This window comes from Equus caballus, chromosome 8 (genome assembly GCF_041296265.1).
Source record: "Equus caballus isolate H_3958 breed thoroughbred chromosome 8, TB-T2T, whole genome shotgun sequence".
Classification (NCBI taxonomy): domain Eukaryota; kingdom Metazoa; phylum Chordata; class Mammalia; order Perissodactyla; family Equidae; genus Equus; species Equus caballus.
The window spans coordinates 81,013,907-81,036,299 of NC_091691.1; the positions used below are offsets into that span (position 1 = coordinate 81,013,907).

At 38.2% G+C, this 22,393-nt stretch overlaps 1 protein-coding gene across 6 annotated transcripts in view; it reads left to right on the forward strand.

The window, feature by feature from the left end:
• RAB27B (RAB27B, member RAS oncogene family) overlaps positions 1-21,766 on the forward strand; it is a 157,973-nt gene extending 136,207 nt beyond the window's left edge. For all 6 annotated transcript variants that reach the window (XM_023647830.2, XM_070275672.1, XM_070275671.1 and 3 more), the window contains 5 exons: positions 9,099-9,270; positions 10,904-10,989; positions 15,337-15,440; positions 18,478-18,601; positions 19,901-21,766. In XM_023647830.2, the coding sequence (XP_023503598.1) occupies positions 9,118-9,270; positions 10,904-10,989; positions 15,337-15,440; positions 18,478-18,601; positions 19,901-20,090 (657 nt within the window). In that variant the 5' untranslated portion in view covers positions 9,099-9,117 and the 3' untranslated portion in view covers positions 20,091-21,766. The remainder of the gene's footprint in view (positions 1-9,098; positions 9,271-10,903; positions 10,990-15,336; positions 15,441-18,477; positions 18,602-19,900) is intronic.
• Positions 21,767-22,393: the final 627 nt, after the last annotated feature.

Consider the following 22,393-nt stretch of genomic DNA (forward strand, 5'->3'; position numbering starts at 1 on the left):
TGCCTCTGGGCCAATTTTCCTCAGCAAAAAGAGGAGGATTGGCAGCGGATGTTAACTCAGAGTTAATCTGCCTCAGGAAAAAGAAAACTTAAAAGAAAAAGCTTAATCCCCATAAGGGAGACAGAACATGAGATTTATTAATCAGGTTGGACTTTATGCCAGCAAGACGAGCTGACAGATCAGTGACAACATATGTGAGATTCAAGGCCTATGCCCACAGTGTGACCCTGGACATATTATGGGACTGTGCTTGTTTAAGTTTCCAAGAAGGCTATGAAGTTCTTTTTAAAGAAGTTTTCAGTTTATCAACATTTAGAAATATTCCTAAATTACCCTTAACCTATAAGCACAAGCCTTTAGAGAAGTTTCTCTGAATGTGAAACAGCAACTTTGTAAAGTACTATTTTGTTCCTGCTGACCATTTACTCATCTGAAGCCAAAAGCCTGAATCAGTTTAACTAACCCTGAGATTTGGGGCATGTCTGCTAAACAATATTTTTAAGCACATATCAGTTAGGGGTTTGCTTTCTATCCAGGGATGCCTGTGAGCTTCAGGGATAATGCTAGGCCATAGCTCTCATGTCCTTCTCGGCAAGATGCCATTGGAACACCTGTCAATATTGTGCTTCAACTGGGGACGAAATAGCTTTGTGCTCGGCTGGCTCCTGCTGAGCTGTAATGACTCAATTGTAGGGAAACACATGAAAAGCATTGATCTGCATGGTTCCATATTAGGAAACAGAGTGATTGAAAAGCTCTTTTAATTCAGGTAAAAATGTCTTAGATCAGGGAATAGCCCTACCCTGGTCCTGATTTTGAGGATTATTGGCAAGCTGCACGGTTCTCAGTGAGAATACTCCTTGAGCAAATTTGGGTTTTAGCAACTTCAAATCCAGAATTCCATGGTCTGCTAGAACTTGACCCCACAGCTCTATGTTCTCTGTGGGTGTCTAGAAACTGGAGTAAAACTGGAGAAGTGTAAGAACTCATGAACAAGGAAATTGTAGATATAACTGAATTTAGAAGATAAAGAGTAGAGGTAGAGAGGCTATTCTGAGGGGAAAACTAATGGTAGTAGGAAATAGGATTACTGGACTATAGGCTGTCGTATGAAAATTGAAATAAACCCTTGAGCTAATAAGACCAGTACTTTCATTGGTTTTCCAAAGCCTTCCACAAATAAGTACAAATATGCAAAATTAGAAGTGTCAAATAGAAAAATACGTATCAAAACAGAGGGAATTCTAAAAATCATCTGAGAGTAGTTTGTAAAACTCCATAAAGTACATTTGAACTCCGAGATGAAATGGTTAATGTTATACAGAATTACAACTTTGCAAAATTGATCCTAGTGGAGACAGGACTAAATGGATCAATTACCAAAGAAGAAATAGAGAAGGTAATTTAAAAAACACCCCACAGAAAATCTCCAGGACAAGATGGCTTCACATAGAAATGCTTTCAAATATTTAAAGATCAAATAATCTCAATGATACTTAAGCTACTCCAGAGCACAGGAAAAAGAGGAAAACTTTCATATTCTTTCAGTGAAGTGGATGTAATGTTAAGCTCAAAACCGGAGTGCTTCAAAAGCAAGATAAATCTTGCTTATTAATACTGATGAAAAAATTAAATAAAATGCAAGAAACAGAACCCAACAGCACATTAAAAGATAATACATCATGAGTGAGTAAAATTTATTTCAGAAATGTTGCTAAAGATGTTGCTATATTAGGAGATCTATTAATAAAATCATGCTAAGGAGAGAAGTCAGAAGATCATCTCAACGGAAGAAGAAAGGCTAATTGACAAATTTGGTATCCTCATGTTAAAAGCAGCTAGCATCTTGCTTAATGGGAAAGTACTAGAGAATTTCCAACTAAAATCAGGAACAAGGATGCACACTGTCTCTATTACTTTTTAGCTTTATAATAGAGGTGAAAAAGTGAAAGTAGACACGAGAAAATAAACAGAAGCATAAGAATTTGAAAGGAAGAACTAAAACCATACCTATTAATGAAGGATATGATTGTACATCTGGAAAATTCAAAATAACGAATTGAAAAACCACTATAATAACAAGAAAATTTAACTAAGTGTTGGGTAATAAAATCAATACACAAAAATCATTGTATAAACAACAAAACAATAGCAAACAGATGACAGATGAGTCTCAAGTTACAAAAGCAAAGAAAATAAAATACTTAGGTGTAAACTTTACAGAAATATCTAAAACCTGTATGAGGAAAACCATAAGGCAATCCTGAAAGTCATGATAAATGACTTGACCACATGGAAGACACGTTTTTGGACAGGAAAATTCAATATAATAAAAATGTTAAGAAGAACAATGAGGAGGGATAACCCTTTCAGATATTAAATATTATATGCATAATCATATTTAAATTGGTGTTGTATGAAGAGACAATCAGACCAGTGGAACAGAAGAGAAAAATCTGGAAATAGACCCAGTTAGGGTCTATTTCCCCTTCACCAAAACAACATCAACAACAAAAGTCTTTGGATGGCATAAATACCACAAGCAAGGTAAAGAGATAAATGGGAAGTATTTGCAACGTAACAGAGTTTTAATATCCCTAATATACAAAGAGATTCTAAAAATAGAACAGATAAACCATTTTTTAAAATGGACAAGCAATATGAGCCTTCCATTCACTGAGAAAGAAATACAAATAACCCTTAAACATATGAAAAGATGCTTGACTTAGATCATTGTAAGAGAAATACAGGTTAAAACAGTATTAATATATGATTTTTGACCTATCAAATTCTCAAGAAGCCAAATGTTTGACAATCTCTTCTATGTTATGCACAATGTCAACAGTGCTAAGCTGAGCAATCTTTAGAGATATGCATTAAATTATTCATGAAAAAAAATGTTATGATGCCTGGTATCTGCTACAAAATAATCTGGTAGAGGGAGAGTTTTGGGTACATGAAACAAGATTGACCATCTATTGGTAATTTAGAAACTGAGCGATCAGTATATGGGGGTTCACTTCTGTTCCCTCAAATTATGCATATTTTTGAAATTTCTTCTAATAAAAAGGAAAGAAAAAAAGGAAAAACTTCATATCATTTCTACAGATACCACAGAATTAAGCCAAAGAAAAAAAGTGTTACTTTCAACAAAAAAAAAGCATCTAGAGAAATAAGATTATTTATTGGCTTAGAAGTAAGTTTAGGGGGCCAGCCCAGTGGCGCAGCGGTTAAGTTCACACGTTCCGCTTCTCCGGGTTCTCCGGTTCGGATCCCGGGTGCGGACATAGCGCCACTTGGCACGCCATGCTGTGGTAGGCGTCCCACGTATAGAGTAGAGGAAGATGGGCACGGATATTAGCTCAGGGCCAGGCTTCCTCAGCAAAAAGAGGAGGACTGGCAGTAGTTAGCTCAGGGCTAATCTTCCTCAAAAAAAGAAAAAAAAAAGTAAGTTTAGTATGTGAAAATAATGATATATGGATAGAGAGAAATCAATTTAAAGCTGGCTTGTGTTAGAATTTCTACCCTTTATTTTCAGGGTGAGTAAGCTGAACTTCAGAGCTCAATCAATTCTTGGTTTCTCTCTGTTACTTTAGATCCTTTGATCACAGAGTGAAACAAAATGGACACTTTTATTTTTTAAAATAGATTTGATTGCTCCAGTAGCCACGTAGACTACTGTCAGCTTAAATGAAAGTTGTTTGATTAACTTGATGTTGATTTATATTTACAATTTGGTTTGAATCTTCCATATAGGCTCATGTCCAATAATTCTAAATAGACTTTAAGAAGAATTATCTTTGGGCTGGCCTGTGGCCGAGTAGTTAAGTTTGCACTCTCTGCTTCGGCGGCCCAGAGTTTCACTGGTTCAGATCCTGGGAACAGATATGGCGCTGCTCATCAGGCCATGTTGAGGCAGCATCCAACATGCCACAACTAGGGACCTACAACTAAACTATACAACTATGTACTGGGGGAATTTGGGGAGAAAAAGCAGAAGGAAAAAAACAAGAAGATTGGCAATAGTTGCTAGCTCAGGTGCCAATCTCTAAAGAAAAATAAAGAATTCTCTTCAATAAACCTTCCTAACAGAGCAAAATGCTGTAGAAAACACTAAAGAAAATTTATTTGTAAAAAATTGACTCCTCCTTTCCTCCCTCCAGAAAATGCCTTCTGTTTTACTCATGCAAGACCACAGGTCCCTAGAGTCCTTCCACTGTCCTTAGTTCAACTCTAACTTTCAGAACATGAATGGTGGGGGAAGTAGTATTTCAAGGTCAGTTAACGAGAACCACCTTCAGGCTGTCACTCAATTAAGTGCTTCCTATGAAAGTCCCAGATCTCAAAATGTACCTACTGGAGCCCAACACAAACCCATCCAATAAAGATAAATGAAGAAATGTTAAGTGTCTGTCCATTTTATCCTTGACGGCTTTATTCTATTGAAACCGTCTACACTGAATGCAAAGTAAGCTCACTGATACTTTACTTGTCTACTATTTTAAACTTTCCGAAGTGCCTTAAGAACGTTAGGTTTAATAATGTTTGTTAATTAATTTATTGTTTATTAATTTAATAAGTTTAAGTCACAAAGTCATGACATTCTTAAGATTGTTAGTTGGAGAACTAGCAAAGAACACCGAAGTTTGCATGGGCAAGTCCATCTGTACAGTAGTCATCCACACGTATCTGTGGCATTTGTTAAGTTCTCCAGTAGAGAAAGCAGAGAATCTGCTCAGAGCCACGGAAAATATCATGCAAAATAAGAGGGGAACGATGAGTGTGTGTTAGACGAGCAAATGGATGCTTTCACAGAAAACCCAGTTCTCTGAGCCCTGACCTATTCAACTGACAAGTTTATATGCTCTCCGACAGCACAGATCTCACTTTCAAAAATTATAGTCCCTCTGTACTTTCTCTTTTCCCAGGTTATTTCAAACTGCTCCTCTGAAGGTATAAATATTCTATTTTGAGAAGGTTTTTATATTCTTGTGCAACTTAAAATAGATAAATGAGCTCAGGAAGCCAGACCTGGAAAGTACCGTGGTGAACATTTAATCATTTAGTCTAAATGTTCACAGATGAAGAAGGAAGGAGAATTCTAGTCCTGAACTCGGAGGGACACCACTTCCACCAATTCCTGAAAGATTAATTTCATTAATCGTGACGTTTGCATGGCTCTGAGAAACTTAAATATACTTATACACTGAACACATATGTATTGATCTCCTACTATATGCCAACCACTGTACTGGGCTCTGTGGATCCAGCAATGGACAAAGGACATTAAATTCCTGAGCTAATGGAATTTACATTGAACAAGAATGAAGCAGAACAGAGCAAAAAAAGACAGAAACTATGGGCAACCTCATTTGAGATATTCTAACTATGAAAATTATGTGACTGTCAACGCCCAGAGAAATGAGTATTTCCTCCATAGAATGAAAACATTTCTACTTTCTACCTATCTTACCCACTTTTCATTTCAAATTATAAGGAACAGTAATCTTGGATTTTCCTCTGTTGGGAACTGTCACCCCGCAAGTCACATAACTTCTCTGCACATGACTTCTCATCGATAAACTAAAGGTTAGACCACATGATTACTTAATTTCCTTCTACCTTTAAGATTTCTTCATTAAACAGAGCCTCATGGGGATTTTAGATTCTTTTCCTTACTCTTCCCAGCCCCTTACCTTCCCATGAAGGGCTCTGAGGATGACACTTCAGTTTCTGTATCTAAAAGACCTCCTGGCTCTTGTGGTATAGCTTGTGACACAGTGATAATGGCGGAGTGTCAGACCCGTTTCCTGAAACACAGCAATCTAATGGCTTTTTCTTCCCTTTTAGATCCATAGAACCAAGAACTGACAAGACCATCAATCATTGTGCAGGAATAAACAATACTGCTAAACTTGTCCTCTTTTTGATCCTTCCCAGATCAGTTTTTTAGCCCAGTTCTTGGAAAAGGAAATCTTGCCAAGGCATTTATTTTCCTTTGTGGTGTTGTATTTGCTGTGCCGAGGATAGAATATTGAGGTCATATGATTTTAGGACTCAGAAAAATCACATGGCAATAAAAGAGGAACCAGACTAAATGCAAAAGAATTTTCTTCATGAGTAGTGATATAAAAGTGAGAAATAAAATTCATTTTCAAAAGAAAGTTAGAGACGAACTCTCTCATGCCTAGGTTAATATGTCAATTTCTTTAAATAGTCTACTGGAGATACTAAATAAAAGTTTTTCCATAATGCCAAGCTTTGCATTCATTTCGGGTGGACTTTCTGTTAAATGCCACAAAGGGTCCACAACTCTTCATACAGAAAACAGTGAGTGTGGGCCACAGTGGAATTGATCCATGTCAGCCTGGATTGTTCACTCTAGATTAGAGTCTGACTAGGAGGCAACCCCATATTGCCCCAGGCGGGTTTATGTACCAACAACAAAGAACAACTTGGCTGCAGATCAGGAATATGCGGCAGATGACGTAGTTGGCAAGCAGTGAGTCTTATTCCACTAGTGGAAAGTGATCTCCCTTGCAATAATCCTGTATCTCCTCTCCTCCTACCTAATTCCTCTCTATGCTATAAGGTTAAGTGCAAGTTCATCTTCCTCTACAAAATCTTCTCAGACACTGCAGTCCATGAAGGTTGCTGTTTTGTTTGAACTAAAAGCATGACTATTTATCAATTAATCATGTTCCATCTTGCAAGATTATATTTTCTTGCATCCTTTATTAACTTTTAAGTGTATGCATGCCTTGTCAGAAACTAAATTATGAATTATATTTTTTGAGTTTTCATCTTTGGGCCTGATACCATATGTTGAAGATATTTAACTAGATTTGCTCAAGACTAGCCTTTCTTGACACTGTCACAAAAGGTATTGCAAAAAACATAGTTAACTTTAAGCAAAATTTTAAAGTACGCTGTTGTATCTGTTGACTCTATTATTTTCATTTTTGCAGGGATCCACAGTATCCTCCAACTTTATCTTATATTTAGGCAGTGGCTTCAGTTTCTTCCCTCTGATCATCAAGGCTTATGCCCAGGGAAAAACTTGGCTTTAGTCACATATCTTAGAATGAATATTAATTTCTTTCTTTTTCCAAGAGAATTAGCAGTTTCATCCAATTCTACCAGTGAAATGATAGACTTTATCACCCTTCGGAAGAGTTTCACATGAGCAAGTGTTAGGGAGGGTGGGGAGAGATAAGTAGAGTGATGGTAGTGGTGATTGACCTTAAATGAGGGCAAGTCAGACTGCGTCGGCAGCAATCTCTTCTAGTAACCCATTTGGCTCAAAGAGTAGGAGCAGCAACGTCTTCAACTACACAGTAAGATCTTTAGAACCATCCAAACTCAGAACCAGTCACAGCTAGACAGTCAATCAATGCAGACATTTTCCAAGGAGAATTTCACTTCAGTAGCTGAGATGTCTGTATCCTTTTATTATGGAAGGCTGGTTGTTGATGGCTGCTGAGCATCTCTTCCTGAGCAATGATTATACTTTGGATAGATATTTAAAAAGAAAAAGAGAACATTCAGGGCCAGCAAACATCCACCCTGGGAGTCCTCAGTGAAAAAAGTATATTATAGAGGAGGAAAGCTTTAGCACAAAAGTACTTATTGGCAGCTCTCAAAACACCTTACCTCCAAATACATTCATTAATTAAAGAAACATATGCCCATGATAAATTTGGTAGGACTTAGCAGCAGAATTTTAGAAAATTCTAATGTAAAAAAATTGCAAGTCTTCTGAATGTAATGATTCTGATTTGCGAAGTACCTAATTAGCATCTTCATGATTATTTATTCAAAGACTTGAAATCTTCTAGTTTTGACCACTAACTAAAGTGACAATGTAAAAAATAAAGTTTTGTTTAAGTTGATGAACATGTGCATGATTTTACTACATGTAAAAAATGATTAGAATTACCTAGAAATTTTTAGATATGTCCATGGAATAGCCTGTTGTTGAAATTTAATTTTCATCACTTCAGAACTCCCAGAGTACAATGATTTCTGGATCTGTAGAAGTGAGGGAATTAGTCCTCCTTCTCACATAGCAAGGAGAGAAATTTCCCCATTCTAGGAAAATCTTCATAGGCCTTCATGTATATAAGGATATGACAAACATGTCTATAAGCCATGAATCAGAAAGTTGTACTAAATAGCAAATCATTTTGCTAAACTCAGGAGTGGAAATTTCACCTAGTAGGTGATGGTGTCATTGAAATGCATGTGGTGGTAGTCTTGGTGTCATTACCATTGTAGGTGCATCCTCACCCATAGTCAGTGTAACAACAGAAAAAATAAGGCAGAGGCAGGAGAGGTTAGGGCACTGGAAGAAATGGCCAGTGACACGGTTCCTTCAGTCAGGAGAAATATTAGCAGAATTATGCCTCTTAATACTGCTTCCCCTTTCTCAAGGCCTGGAAAATACTCAGCAGACTTGCCAAATAGAGCAGATTTGCCATTGGAGAACAGAGGCTTTGTATTTCAAAACAGAAGATTTTTAAACAGTGATTTTGAAATGATTTCAAATCAATATTTTTAAAGGTTGTCATACCAGTTGTTAAATTTTAAAATTAAAAAGGAATATTTTGTATGCACATAGTACAAAGCTCATCTTGCATGATTAGATGCAAAATATTTCCCCAGGCTTTTCTTCTCGACTACCTATATAGAATTTCAGTCTCTCTCTAGCGTACCTGTGTTATCTTGAACAGGTTTTTCTATTCCTGGTGACTCTTCTCTTCCTAGCACCATACTCCTGATCCCAAAGGGCTCTAGCTTTAAAACAGAAAGTTATGACTTTTTACTTTAAGTTCTATATTGCTGTAGCAATGGTTATGGTGGGTACCATATACCTTTTTGTTCTGTGTCAACTGACATGATGTAAAAGATTTGTACAGAGTGAAATACTAAATGTGCCCTGACTCCTGAAGCTGCTCTGAACATGTTAATTCAGACTTTGGCAGAATAGAGGCATTTAAATTTTTCACCTTTGTTTTTCGCCTTTATGTTGTGTTTTGAAGGAAGATGAAGGAAAACCAATTTTAATCACAACATACTATTGTTCCTCTCTTACACAGGCCCACCAAGACCATCACTATGACCGATGGGGACTATGATTATCTGATCAAACTCCTGGCCCTTGGAGATTCGGGGGTGGGGAAAACGACATTTCTTTATCGATACACAGATAATAAATTCAATCCCAAGTTCATCACAACAGTAGGAATAGACTTTCGGGAAAAACGTGTGGTGAGTTTTTAACCATACTATTAAACTTGTTCTTGATTTCCCCTATATAAAATAAGAATAAGAAACTATGTTTATTGGGTTTCAAGATGTCTGTCTTTTATCATATGAAATTCATAACCTGTCATGTAAATTTACTTTAGAATATTATTTCTTTCTTACTCAACTATAAATAACGTTTTGCTTAGAAAAATATTGAGTGGCACCATCACTTGTCTCCAAAAGTAGACAGGGCAACGAAAATAAATAATTTATGGGTTTATATAGTGTGTTTACTGTGAATTCTTAAGGAATCTTTCAAAACTTGAATTATTCAGGATCCAAAAACATTAACTCTTGATCTGAGTTAAGTTCCCCAAGAAGAACAAGTGTTCGTTTCCCTACTCTCAAGAAAGAGGTTAAAAGGATGATTGGCAACTAGCTGGAATATAAGCTTTGTAAGTTCTTGCTGCATTTTTATTTATGTGTAGTCTCAGCCATCAATCACTCGCTTGTTATGAACAGAATGTGAGACCAATCCATGCTATTTTCCAAGATAAGGGAGTTTAAGTGAGAATCACAACCACTTCCTTCTTCTATGCTAGACGCTAATGACAGGAATGAGGATATTGTGACATGTGAGACGTGTAGCATAGACACATGAGCTTAGCCAGATTTACTGCCACCCAAGGTATTCTTGATTGCCAACATGGCTGTGGCTTCCAGTTGATGTCACGAATCTATCCATTCCTCAACAATTGGGGGGGAAAAAAACAAAAGAAATGGTGGTTGAGAAGTTAAATCATGGTTTCTTATAATGTCCTGTACCTTATCTGAAAGTCAGTACATTCTAGTCTATGTAGTCTTGGCAAACTTGGTTCCAATCCCTGTAGGGTTTTCCTGTGCCTTCTCCCATCCCAAATGCCCCTACTGATGGAGGTATAAGTCCTTGCAAAGTTTTCCCTTTAAAACATTTTCACTAAACCATACTTAGTGGAGCTGATTAAAGATTAAAATTGCTAGGCTTTGCTTAAATAAGAAGTCAAAAAGATCATAATTTTAAAAATGTAAACTTTTCTTTAAAAAGCCCTTGAAGAAATGGCTAGTAAAGGAAGACTTGAAATAACCTGTGTAAACTCATTGGGAAATTCTGTGGATGTTTCACGGCTAAGTCATTTTGAATGTCCAATTCACAGTATAAGAGGTTCAGGTATTTGTAGACCATTTTACTGTTTTAAAAATGCTCTCACATCAGTTATTTCATTTCAGTTTGCAGTAACTCTGTAAAGTAGGAAGAGATTATGGGTCTCAATTTCCGGATAAGAAAATAAGGTTCAAAGAGGTTAAATGAAAAGTTGTTGTTCAGACCTAGAACTTGGGTCCTAAATCTAATGTTTGCTGCCTCCATGAGGAAATGACAGAAGGTGTCTAATTTAAGTTTGCAGTATGCCTAAATCGTGTTGAAAATCATACTTGTACTTGACATTTAAAAGTGAGAGTATATGTGATACTTCTGGAAAAAAACAGAGCAAATATTTATTCTGCACTATGAACTTTGATTATAGTAATTGCGAAAAAACATGCTGAGTGAACCCAGAGAATTTGAATGTGGACGAAATCCAAAGCAGTATCAACTGATGAGAATTGTATCTTTCAGGTTTATAATACACAGGGACCAAATGGATCATCAGGGAAAGCCTTTAAGGTGCATCTTCAGCTTTGGGACACTGCAGGACAAGAGCGGTAATAGTAAATTACTTTGTTTCTAGCCACAAATAGCTTAGAAAAGCTTATTTTAAAGTGAATGCTGTATGTGAACTTGTAAATCAGGTGATATGCAGCTCTTCTCCTGGTTTCAAAATAGACATTTGTATCAAGAAATAAAAATAAATTATTTATAGTTAATTAACCATAACTAGCATTGTGTGTTTGGTGCAGATTTCAAAAATCTCTAGGAAAATTCTTGTTATGTGTTGCCTGTGTACTTTCCAATAGGGAAAAAACTTCTCCAGAATTTAACTGACTTAAAGTGGGAAATTAACATCATTACAAGTGCTACTTGAAGAGGCAATTGAAAGAGAGGGTGTTAAGATCTTTTTCATCTCTTTCCGTTCTTCCACACAGCCTGTCTCCTGCCATTTGACTGGCTTTGTCATCTAGGATTTTGGTCATGCCATTGCTCTCCAGCAGGAAGGTTTTACTCCCTTTCTACCTTCTCTGATCCTCTTCTTTCACCAGGCCTGGCTCATATTTCACCTCCTCTGTGGGGCCTTTTTGAACATTCCAACGGAAACAGACTCCCTTTCTTCTGAACTCCTACATCACCTATCCTAATATCCCTCAGGTTACTCAATTATATGCCACCTTGTAATAAGGCAAATCTCTTATTTTTTTCTCTAATTGCTGTTCTTTGATTCACTTGTGGCCTTCTCACCCCAACAAAATTGTCAGCTTTATAAGGGCAGCGACCATGCTGGATTTTTTAGCATCATCTCTGGTATAGTCTCCAAGACGAGAGACAGTCAGTAGAAAGTAGCATTGATTGCTTTAAGCTGGAGGTACTATTCCATTATTTTATGAAAGTATATTTCTTTGGGATCCAAGCTTTCAAAGTGCTAAAGACCCCAAGCTAGTGAAGCCTTTCAATATTAGATTAAATAAAATTGGCACTAGACTGCCAGAGAAGATATTTAGAAGATGCACACCCCCAAATTCTGCATCGCATGTCTTAGAATGTTTATGCTTGTAAACACTTCAGATTTTGAAATGCGTCCAAAATGTTCTCACTTTCACTGAGCATAAACGCCAGGAGAGGTGGCGGGCCCTCTCTGTTAGCTTTTTTGACTGTGAATTCCATTTACACACATCCTTCAACACTGCTAGTTCTTCTGAAATCATTCCTCACAAGAATCTCTGTTCATATGTCAGTTTTGTTGTCACAAAGATGTATGTTTTATAGACCAATTTAATTCATTTTTGAAGAAGTTATGAGAAAATGTGGTTCCATATGTCTTCGCACATGATATGTCAGCCTAGCATAATGGCAGGCTTCTCTCATCCATCCCCTTAAGACAGCTGCTCTCTGAGGGAGACGGGGAATACTCGGGACAGTCTTAGTAACACCAAGGTTATTCATTCCTTGAAAATTTTGTATTCTGTAAATATAAGAGGTAGCTAAGCAACAAGATAAACAATGCCTCACACCTCAGTCCTGTGCTTGAGGACATCTGGCAATATAATCTATGTAAGAGAATGGTTATTGATAAAAGTGACATTGTGGGAAGAAGGAAAAAAAATCATACCCCTTATGTAAACCTATAGGATACAAGGCAGAGCTCTTCCCAGGGATGGAGAAAGAACAATCATATGACCCTGGGGTCTGTTTTTTATGAGGGCCTAGCTTTCTCCACCCTGGGGACAGAATGAAGTCAGTGGGTGAAGCTGGAATGCAGCTGGGAACTTTTCCCCTGGAGTAAACTGTGGGAAGAATGGGAGATGGCAAGGGTACTGAGCAGAGTGGTCCAGGATATGAGCCTGGTTCAGAGCAAGAATGTCCTATCCATCTTGCTGTGGATGCAAAAGTGTTTGCCCCAATGAGATGCATACCACAAGCGTGTTTTTCAGTAACTTTGTCAAGTGCTGTGAGCAATGAGAGGGGGATAAAGCACGGTCTTGACCTCAAAAGACACACACACACACACTTTTAGGAAGAGGACTGAGAGCAGACGATTGTGGTTGAACTAGCCACACTGCTGTGGTTGAGTAGGAGACAATTTTGTGAGTACAGCTAGTCCCCAAAGAGAGAGGACCATTCAGTAGAGTCACTGTAATCTCTGTGAGCCTCCAGCGACTGGTCGGAGCAAATCCACAAGAAAAAAATGGGTAAAATTTTGGCATTTCATAATCATCATGATTATGCCCTACCAAAGAGATCCTAATATGGAAATTAATATTTGTTAAAATATCTCTTCTCCCTGCTGTGGCATTAGAACTATTGTTCTCTATTTAAGGCATTTAAATCTTTAATAATTTTATCTCCTTTGCTATTCTCTTTATTTCTTTCTCTTAATATAATAAACTTTCAGTGAATAAATACTGTGTTTAGGGCCATGCAAATATAATGGAGAGCAACTTAAAAACGCAGCTCCTTTGCTCTTGGAGCCTATAATCCAGGGTGGAATTTGGACAAATAACCAAGAATTGCGATATAGCCTTAGGACAGCAACAGAAAACAAGGGGTGATAGGCAGATGCACCAGGAGGAGCCCATAACCCAGATGTAGGTGTTGGGAAGGCTGCTTGAGGAAGTGGTAATTCCTCTGATACTGTCATATATATACTCATATGCAATGTATGAGGGAGTCTTATCCAGGCTAACAGGGTAGGAGGCAAAGGAAGCATTAAGGTGGAGTTACCCACAGAGGCAACAGCATGGGTGAAAGCCCAAGGGAAAGAGTGAACTTTCTGAGAACTAAAAGAAGATCAGCATGCCTGTGGGTAGTCAAGAGATGAAGCTGGATAGATAAACAAGGGTCCGTTCATGCAGAGCCTTGACAGCTTATTAAAGAGTTCAGTCATTATCTTAAGAGCAATGCATCATTAAAATGTTTTTAGCAGAGGATTTAAATAATCACTAGGAAGAAATCAGAAAAGAAGAGGATCCCAAACAAAACTGGAGACAGGAAGCCTATGGAGAAGGCTGTTGAAATTATCCAGGTGAAAGATAATGGGTTCAAAACTAGAGTTGTGACAGGGTAGCTGGATAGAAATGAGAAGGTCAGGAGATATTTGTTGATTGTTTGTACACAGCAGGTGAAGGAGAAAGAGGCTTTGGCAACCAGGAGGATGGCAATGCCATTGACAGAAAAAGAAATCAGGAGGAGGGGCCAGTTTGGTTTTAGACACATGAAGTTGGAGGTACCATAGTTTCCTCCAAGTGGAAATATCCAACAAGTAACTGGGCACACAGTGTGAAGTGCAGGAAAGATCTAGACCTAGAAATTTGGGGTTCAACATATAGGTGATAACTGAGCCAGGGAAGTAGAAGAGATTACTCAGCGAGTGTATTTAGCATGAGGAGTCGAGAATAGAACCCTAAGGAAGCCAAAGAATCTTCAAGTAGACGGAAATTGACCAAAAATTAGGAAGATATTTAGGATAAGAAGGATATTTCAAAGTTGTATACCTTTCTAAAAGCTCATGGCCAAATTCACTTCTCTATGACTATTACCCAAATCTTCTCTGGTCCCTATGTGTGGTCTCAGACTTTGCCCATTCCTGACTTTAACGTGGATCCTAGCACATTGTCAAGTTCACTGAAGATGTTGGGGTGGAGCAGGGAGGAGCGGGGTAGAGAAAGTCTTTCCTTTGCACATGATAGACTGTATTCTTCAAAATCCTCCTTTAGAGATGAACATTCTTGCCTTCTGTCCCCAACTGCTAAATCCCTCTGACCTTCCCTCAGTTTCCTCGTCATCTTCCTCTTCTGCCTTTCTTCAGTCTTCTCTCTTCGTCAGTGTCTTTCCACAGATGCCAGCTGAAAGCTCAGTTTTACCCCCAAACAGTGCTTACACAAGAGTTTTTGCACCAACGTTGTTTTTCCCTACAAAAGAATCCTAGTTCCAGCTGCCATCAAGTTGGGGTTTTCTGCATTAATCACAAGCATTCATTTTCAGGCTACCTTGTGCCAAGCTTTCTTCTGGGCACAGACAAGGAAGGTTGAAAAGTATAAGTTAAAGTCCCCATTCTAAAGTGGCTTACATTTTAATTGTGAACCACAAGATGCCCACGATCCAACAAGAGAAAGAGTCCAAGGGGCTGTGTAAGCAAGTGTGTGATCGAATGTTATGAGTTCTGTGTGTATAAATGCTATAGAACATAAAGCCAGAATGTGGTCTTCAAAAAAATCTACAACTAGATGTTCTCTCCTGACCCTTTGTCAGTCTTTCTGCCCACTCTCCCTTCTGTAGGATAATCTGTAAGGGATGCGATGGAGATTTCATATTTGAAAGGGAAATAGAGTTGTTTGTATTGTCATCATAATACATATGTCAACTAATGTTCAGAACTACCCACTGTGTTATCTTGGCAGATTCCGGAGCCTCACCACAGCGTTTTTCAGAGATGCCATGGGCTTCTTATTAATGTTTGACCTCACCAGTCAACAGAGCTTCTTAAATGTCAGAAACTGGATGAGTAAGTTGTACCTAGTAACTTGTGTTGGCCACTTTGGGACCCAACAGCTGTATTTGCTTGTTTGCCTCTCCAAATGAAACTGGATTGAGTACCAGAGATTGACCCTGGGAAGTCAAGAGTTTAGTGTTTCCTGTGTCACCTTCAAAGTGCTGGCCTTTATGTGGATCACTCAAGGAGGCTTGGAATTTTATTTTCCTTTGACACTCTTAGAAGAAGCGTATGTGGCTTCACCTATATTTTAGGTCATTATTATTGCAATTGAAAGGCCATTTATTCCACTTGTCCAGTAAGTCTTAAAAGACATCTTACAACTCCATGAGCTACTACATCTAACTTGGAGAGGACACAGAGGAAAACAGCAGTGTTTTCTGAGACAGTACACTAGCACCTAAAAAGTGTGCCCTTCCACACACGTTAACTCGTGGATTAATTAATGAATGGGTTAATTAGGTTAGAAGCTTCTCCAGAGAAGACCAACCACATGAAGATGGTACAGTGTGTCAGTCAGTCAGCTCACATTGAAATTTTACCTTTTTTCTTTTGGTGAGGAAGATTGGCCCTGAGCTAACATCTGTTGCCAATCTTCCTCTTTTTGCTTGAGGAAGATTGTCACTGAGCTAACATCTGTGCCAAACCTCCTCCATTTTTCGTATGTGGGATGCTGCCTCAGTGTGGCTTGATGAGTGGTGTGTATGTCCATGCCCAGGATCTGAATTTGCAACCCCTGGACTGCCAAAGCAGAGTGTGAAAACTCAACCACTATGCCACTGGGCCAGCCCCAACTTTTTTTGAACAAATGTTCAAAAGTGAGGAAGCCTTGTATAGAAAAATCTATAAAATTTAGATATAATATGAAGTTAAAAGTAGCCTAATCAGTATTAAAGCCAGATTGATGTATGTTAGAATAGAAGAGTAGTATTTGAATTTTCTTTTATTTTTTAATTGATGTAGCACTAAAGAGAATATTTCATTTGCATTTTTTATTAGAAATATGAATTTTTATCCTAATGGGATATACAAGCGGTCCTATGGGGCTGGTGATAGTCTTGTCATTTCTAGATTTGTCAGGGCTGTCTGTGGCCAGAGTGGTATTTTTTTTTTCAAAGATTGGCACCTGGGCTAACAACTGTTGCCAATCTTTTTCTTTTTTTTTTCTGCTTTATTTCCCAAACCCCCACCCCGGTACATAGTTGTATATCTTAGTTGCAGGTCCTTCTAGTTGTGGGATGTGGGATGCCGCCTCAATGTGGCCTGATGAGCAGTACCATGTCTGCGCCCAGGATCCCAACCCTCGGCCGCCGCAGCGGAGCGTTTGAACTTAACCACTCGGCCACGGAGCCAGCCCGAGAGTGGCATTTTTTAAAAAAATTGGATCATGCTATTCTGCTGCTCAAAGTCCTTCTAGGACCTCCTGTCTCACTTGAAATGAAATCCAGAGTTCTTCACCCACCTTCAAGGCCATGGTGATGAGGCCTCAGACTCCCCTCAAATTTGCTCTTGCTCTGTGCCCCAGCTCACTGGCTGCTAGCCAAACACCTCTCCTACTGTTCCCAGAACGAAAGCCACAGTTCTGCCTCAGGGCCTTTGTACTTCCGAGTGCCTTGGCCTTGATTTCTCTCCTCCCACTTACAGTGTGTGCTAGTTCATTCGTGTCCTTCAAGTTTTTGTTCAAACCTTATTTATCTCTTGGAGAAGCCTTCCCTGACCACCTCATCTAAAATAGTGTCCTTCGTTATTTTGTATCCCCTCAATACCCTATATTTCCCACCATCACTGCCACCACCTGACATTTCATTATATATTTGTTTGTTTGTGGTCTTGACTCTCCACCATTAGAATGTGAGCTCTGTGAAAACACAGACTTTGTGTTCTTGTTCCATCACAAGAGCCCAAAGCCTGGACGAGGGTCTGGCACAGAGTAGATGCTCAAAAAATATATATTTCATATGATTACATATTATTTATAATTAATAATTAGTATCTATAACTGTTTTAAATATGAGTTCAACACAGTTGCTACCATGGGGAAAAATATCAACCAATTCTGACTTTCTTAATTTCTTCTCCAAATGAGTGTTTATCCTAGGATCTGTCTCTATTTCTTTTTATTATTATATTTGTGTATCCAAATTTTGGTGGTATTATTAGATTCTGAGGAGATAATAAGATTATCAGATTCTTTCAGAGAATGATTTGTCCATCCTTTTTCAAAGCAGACAAGACTCTTGTTTTTAAAAATTTCCAGAAGGATACTGTTGGGATTTAAAATCATTAATTGCCATGTCTAATAACACTTTAATTTCTAACACCCAAATAGTCAGTGTTACAGGATAAGGCTTTGTCTTCCTTCTCTGGCTCAGCAAGGTTGCACCCAGCATGCCTTGAGATAGACATTAAGGTAGCCCCTGAAATCTTGAAAAGAGAGGTTGACAGGTTTATCACTTCCTTCCTCCCTTCCATTCTTCCTTCCTTCCTTCCCGCTCTCTCCCTCTCCCTCCCTCTCTCGTCTTTCTTCTCTCTCTCTCTTTCTTTTGAACAGTGTTTCCTGGAGAAAAGAGAAAAATTACCTGTCTTAAAATAATTTCTACATGAATTTGTGGAGGTTCGAAAATGTTCTGCTCTTATAGATCATCACCTTGGACTTCAGGAGACGGAAATGTAGCAGCCTCCTAAAGGAAGGAGCGAACCTGTGTCTCTAACATCAGGTTCTAGTATCTCCGCTTCTATCTGAGGAACAAATGGGATGAAGCAGCATGGCCATCTCGCAGGGCACTTCCCCAGATGTAGATGAGCCCTGATAGGTGCTTCATATAAATTATTATTAATATTCACCATCTGCAATTTGTGAGGCATTATCTCCATTTTACAGATGAGGAACCTGCAGCTGAGTAGAGTTAAGTAACTTGGCTAATATCACGTAACTAGGAAGCAGCCAAGCTGGAGATGATCGATTAGATTAGGAATCTAAAGTAGGAGCAGTCATTTGACATCACTTGTTTATAACTAACTTGCTGGTTCCATCTGCTTTCTTTCTAAGGCCAACTGCAAGCAAATGCTTATTGTGAAAATCCAGATATAGTATTAATTGGCAACAAGGCAGACCTGCCAGACCAGAGGGAAGTCAACGAACGGCAAGCCCGGGACCTGGCTGACAAATACGGGTAAGTCAGTGACAGGGAGATGTTATCTGACCTTGCACACTGCAGCTTAGTAATGGGATGGGGACATGAAGTCGATACCAGGAGAAAAACCCTTGTATCAATGTTTTAAATCAATTACTTAAGAAAAATAGCAGCTAACGTTTACTGAATACTTACTATGTGCTAACAATTGTTCCTAGATTTTAACTCATTTAACCCCTTATAACCATATATAGGAGACCTAAAATTATCCCAATTTATAGATGAGGAATTGAGACACAGAGAGATTAAGTAACTGATGGAAGGCCACATGAGTAGCAAGTGGCAGAGCTTGAATTCAACCCAGCAGTCTCAGATCAAGACCCTCTACTGCCTCTCAGTTGACAGCTGTAAAACTCTGAGGAATAATACCTGATATTGATGTAATATTTGAAATCTTTATCCTAACCAAGCTCAAGTGGCAGATTAAAATAAAATTAAAAACACCCCATGCGGGGCCGACCCCGTGGCGCAGCAGTTAAGTGCGAATGTTCTGCTTCGGGGGCCCAAGGTTCGCCAGTTTGGATCCCGAGTGCGGACATTGCACCGCTTGGCACACTATCCTGTGGTAGGCATCCCATGTATAAAGTAGAGGATGATTGGCATGGATGTTAGCTCAGGGCCAGTCTTCCTCAGCAAAAGGAGGAGGATTGGCAGCAGTTAGCTCAGGGCTAATCTTCCTCAAAAAAACAAAACAAAACAAATCAGAAAACACCACATGCAATCATAAACTGATTTCCAAGGCAGACTTTGTCATTATTTTTTAAATTTAAAGCAATTTCATCATATCTGCCAATTTTTTACTGAAGGATTTTCCCTGAGAGCTTTAAAAAGGAACATGTCTTCTTGAAACTTGATCCCAAATAAATATAGACTGTATTCGCATGGATATCCTATTCAGTGCATGCTTAATTTCTAAATCAGATTTCCAGGTAATTGATTGGAGGGAAGTAATATTTTAATGGTAACATTGATCCATAATTTACACATTTTTACCCTTGTTTTGGAAATAGTGATAATGCCTTGGCATCAAGTTCCTGAGTACCTTCTATATCAGTTTCTTTGCCCACAAAACTGGTTATGTTCCTATCAAAGAGCAGCCCACTGATATTTACTCACTGCGGAAAAACAAGGATGCTTTCCCACTTAGCCAGCAAAATCATGATTATTTCGCAATCTCTCAGCCAGCCCTGCTTTTGCATGTGTGACTCATTTGTACATCTTGTTGTATCCTGTCTAATTTCCTCCTCTCAAAAATGTTTGTCATCTCTTCTATGCTAGCATACCATATTTTGAAACAAGTGCAGCGACTGGCCAGAACGTGGAAAAAGCTGTGGAAACCCTTCTGGACTTGATAATGAAGCGAATGGAACAGTGTGTAGAGAAGACACAAGTCTCCGACACTGTCAATGGTGGAAACTCTGGAAAGCTAGATGGAGAAAAGCCTGCAGAGAAGAAATGTGCCTGCTAGACTCCATGCAGGAACTGGTCATCAAGAACCCCATCCAAATATTACTTCCCAAAACAGCAACCAACCATGAAATTGTTGAGTAGACCATGCATAATGGCATGTCTTTCTTTTTCTGCCAGAAAATCTATTTTAAGAAACCAGAATAGTCAACAGCGTTCAAAAGAATTGACCAGTTGTCCCTCAGGCCCCTCCAAACAAGATCACAGATCTCCTAATGTGATTGTACCATCATGGATGCTCAATCTGCTTTGCTTATAAAGAAATGAGTATCTAAGAGAGCACACAAAAAGAAGTATCAGTGAGTTTTAAATTGGAACAAAAATTTATGTTGTCACATTGGGGAACAGGATAGGCTACTAAAAGGAAAATATGGAAAGATGATTTCTTTAAAAGATTGGATTTCCTTCTTATATAGAATCTGATTCATACTTTTAAATCTGCATTGGGGGAAACATATTAACTAAAAATGGATACTCAATAAAGAATTCTAAGTGGTTCATTAAGAATGACATTACTCTGTACCCCCAATGGCTGTACTAGAATGACCAAATTACTGATAAGGTTATGAGAGAATGGATGTCAGACTTCTATGAAAATGTAGGAGATCGTGTAATAATGCCATTTTTATATTCTTGATAAATGGCAGATAGACAAGAATAAGACTGTGAATGACAAAGTACAAGAGAGATGCCCTGGGAGAAAAATGAAAATATGGGAACGTGGCATTTGGACAACTGAAATTAAATGTATCTGTTAGAGATGTCTGAAAGAGTTACTTAGCCAAATTTCACTCAAGCCAATTAGAAGTTGACATCAGCTGGGGCTAAGAGTCTCCAGAGGTTTCCATTTCAAACAAAATTTTAGAAATTGGTGCAGTGTTCAGCTTTGCATTTCATTTCTTTTTTAGCAAATGGTGATAGTCACATGGAGAAACTAAAGATTGCTGTTTATTAAATCTCTCTTTAAAAATTCAGTCAAGAAAAACTAGCCTTAATTTTTTTTTAGGGAAAATAGGCTGGTGATATGACACAAAAAGTGACTATTAATTTTGAATTTCTTTTTAATTTACAAAAGCACTGGAAACTCTAAATCACATTTCTCCCCTCCAACCCACACTCACCCCTGGTTTTCAATCAATTGTGAAAATACAGATATTGTCACTTTGTAGATCAATAACTTCAGAATAATGATGGATCAATTTTATGGTCACTCTGAATTTTCATGTCATTAGTCACATAAAAATTGGTGATACCTCATGCCATATTACAATATATTTAACATTTGTTTATCTTTTGCCTAAGGCAAAAATACCCAGGGTTGAGCTATATTTGGGGTTGGCAGGGATCAAACTGTATCTTATCTCACCAAAAATTTTGTGGATCGCTTTACTGCTTCACCTAAAGCTGCCTTTTTTTCCTAAAAATGATCACAAACATATTTTCCATTGGCCTATTCTTACTATTGTGTTTAAACTAACACTGCATTAGTTTTTTATCTTAGTTTCTGCTAAACATAAGCCACTCCTATCAAACTATTATTTAACTATTTCAGTCAATTTTATCAGTAACAAAGCCACCATACTTCAAGTTTTCTCTTTTTGTTATGAGTATATGATTTTTCTACAGGATGGTTCCTCTTCATTTGAAAATTTGCCAATTAAACTTCACTTTTCTGTACTCTCTGCGTATTTTTTTTGTTCAGTTACCAACATTGGAAACCCTAAATCCCAGGCCCCTATAGCCTCTCCCCACCAACCTCCATCTGATATTGAATCAGTTTCAAGAACACAGATCCAAGAGATTGTCTATTTATAATGTTCTGAGAATGGACTAGACCCAGAAATGTGCCACGAATCAAGGCAATTTGGAAGCTTTGATGCAATTAGCCCCTGTGAAATTCTCTGTGTTAACTGCTCAGTTCCTTGATCTCTGCAGCACGATGCCAGCTTCTAAGATCAATCACAGTCGGGTATTCCCTCCGTTGGTGTTCTTCTTTCTGATGCTCTTCATGACCTCAGTGCCTGTGCTGTGGGGATAGAAAGCTATTAGCTAACATCAAGGATGTTTCTTCTGGAAGAAAATTGAGCAAAAACAATATAACCATCGCTGTGGCAAAATTTGGTGAACTTTTGTGGTCATTATATCAATTTTTTCTTTGAATTCAAATTGGGTGTCCCCCGCATTTCCATAATGGGGAATGGCTAGCCTTTATAAAATCCTAAAGGTATTCTATTTTGGATATGTCTTTTTGTTCTATTAATTTTCCAGTTAGATGATTGATTTACTTATGCCAAGATTCTGTCG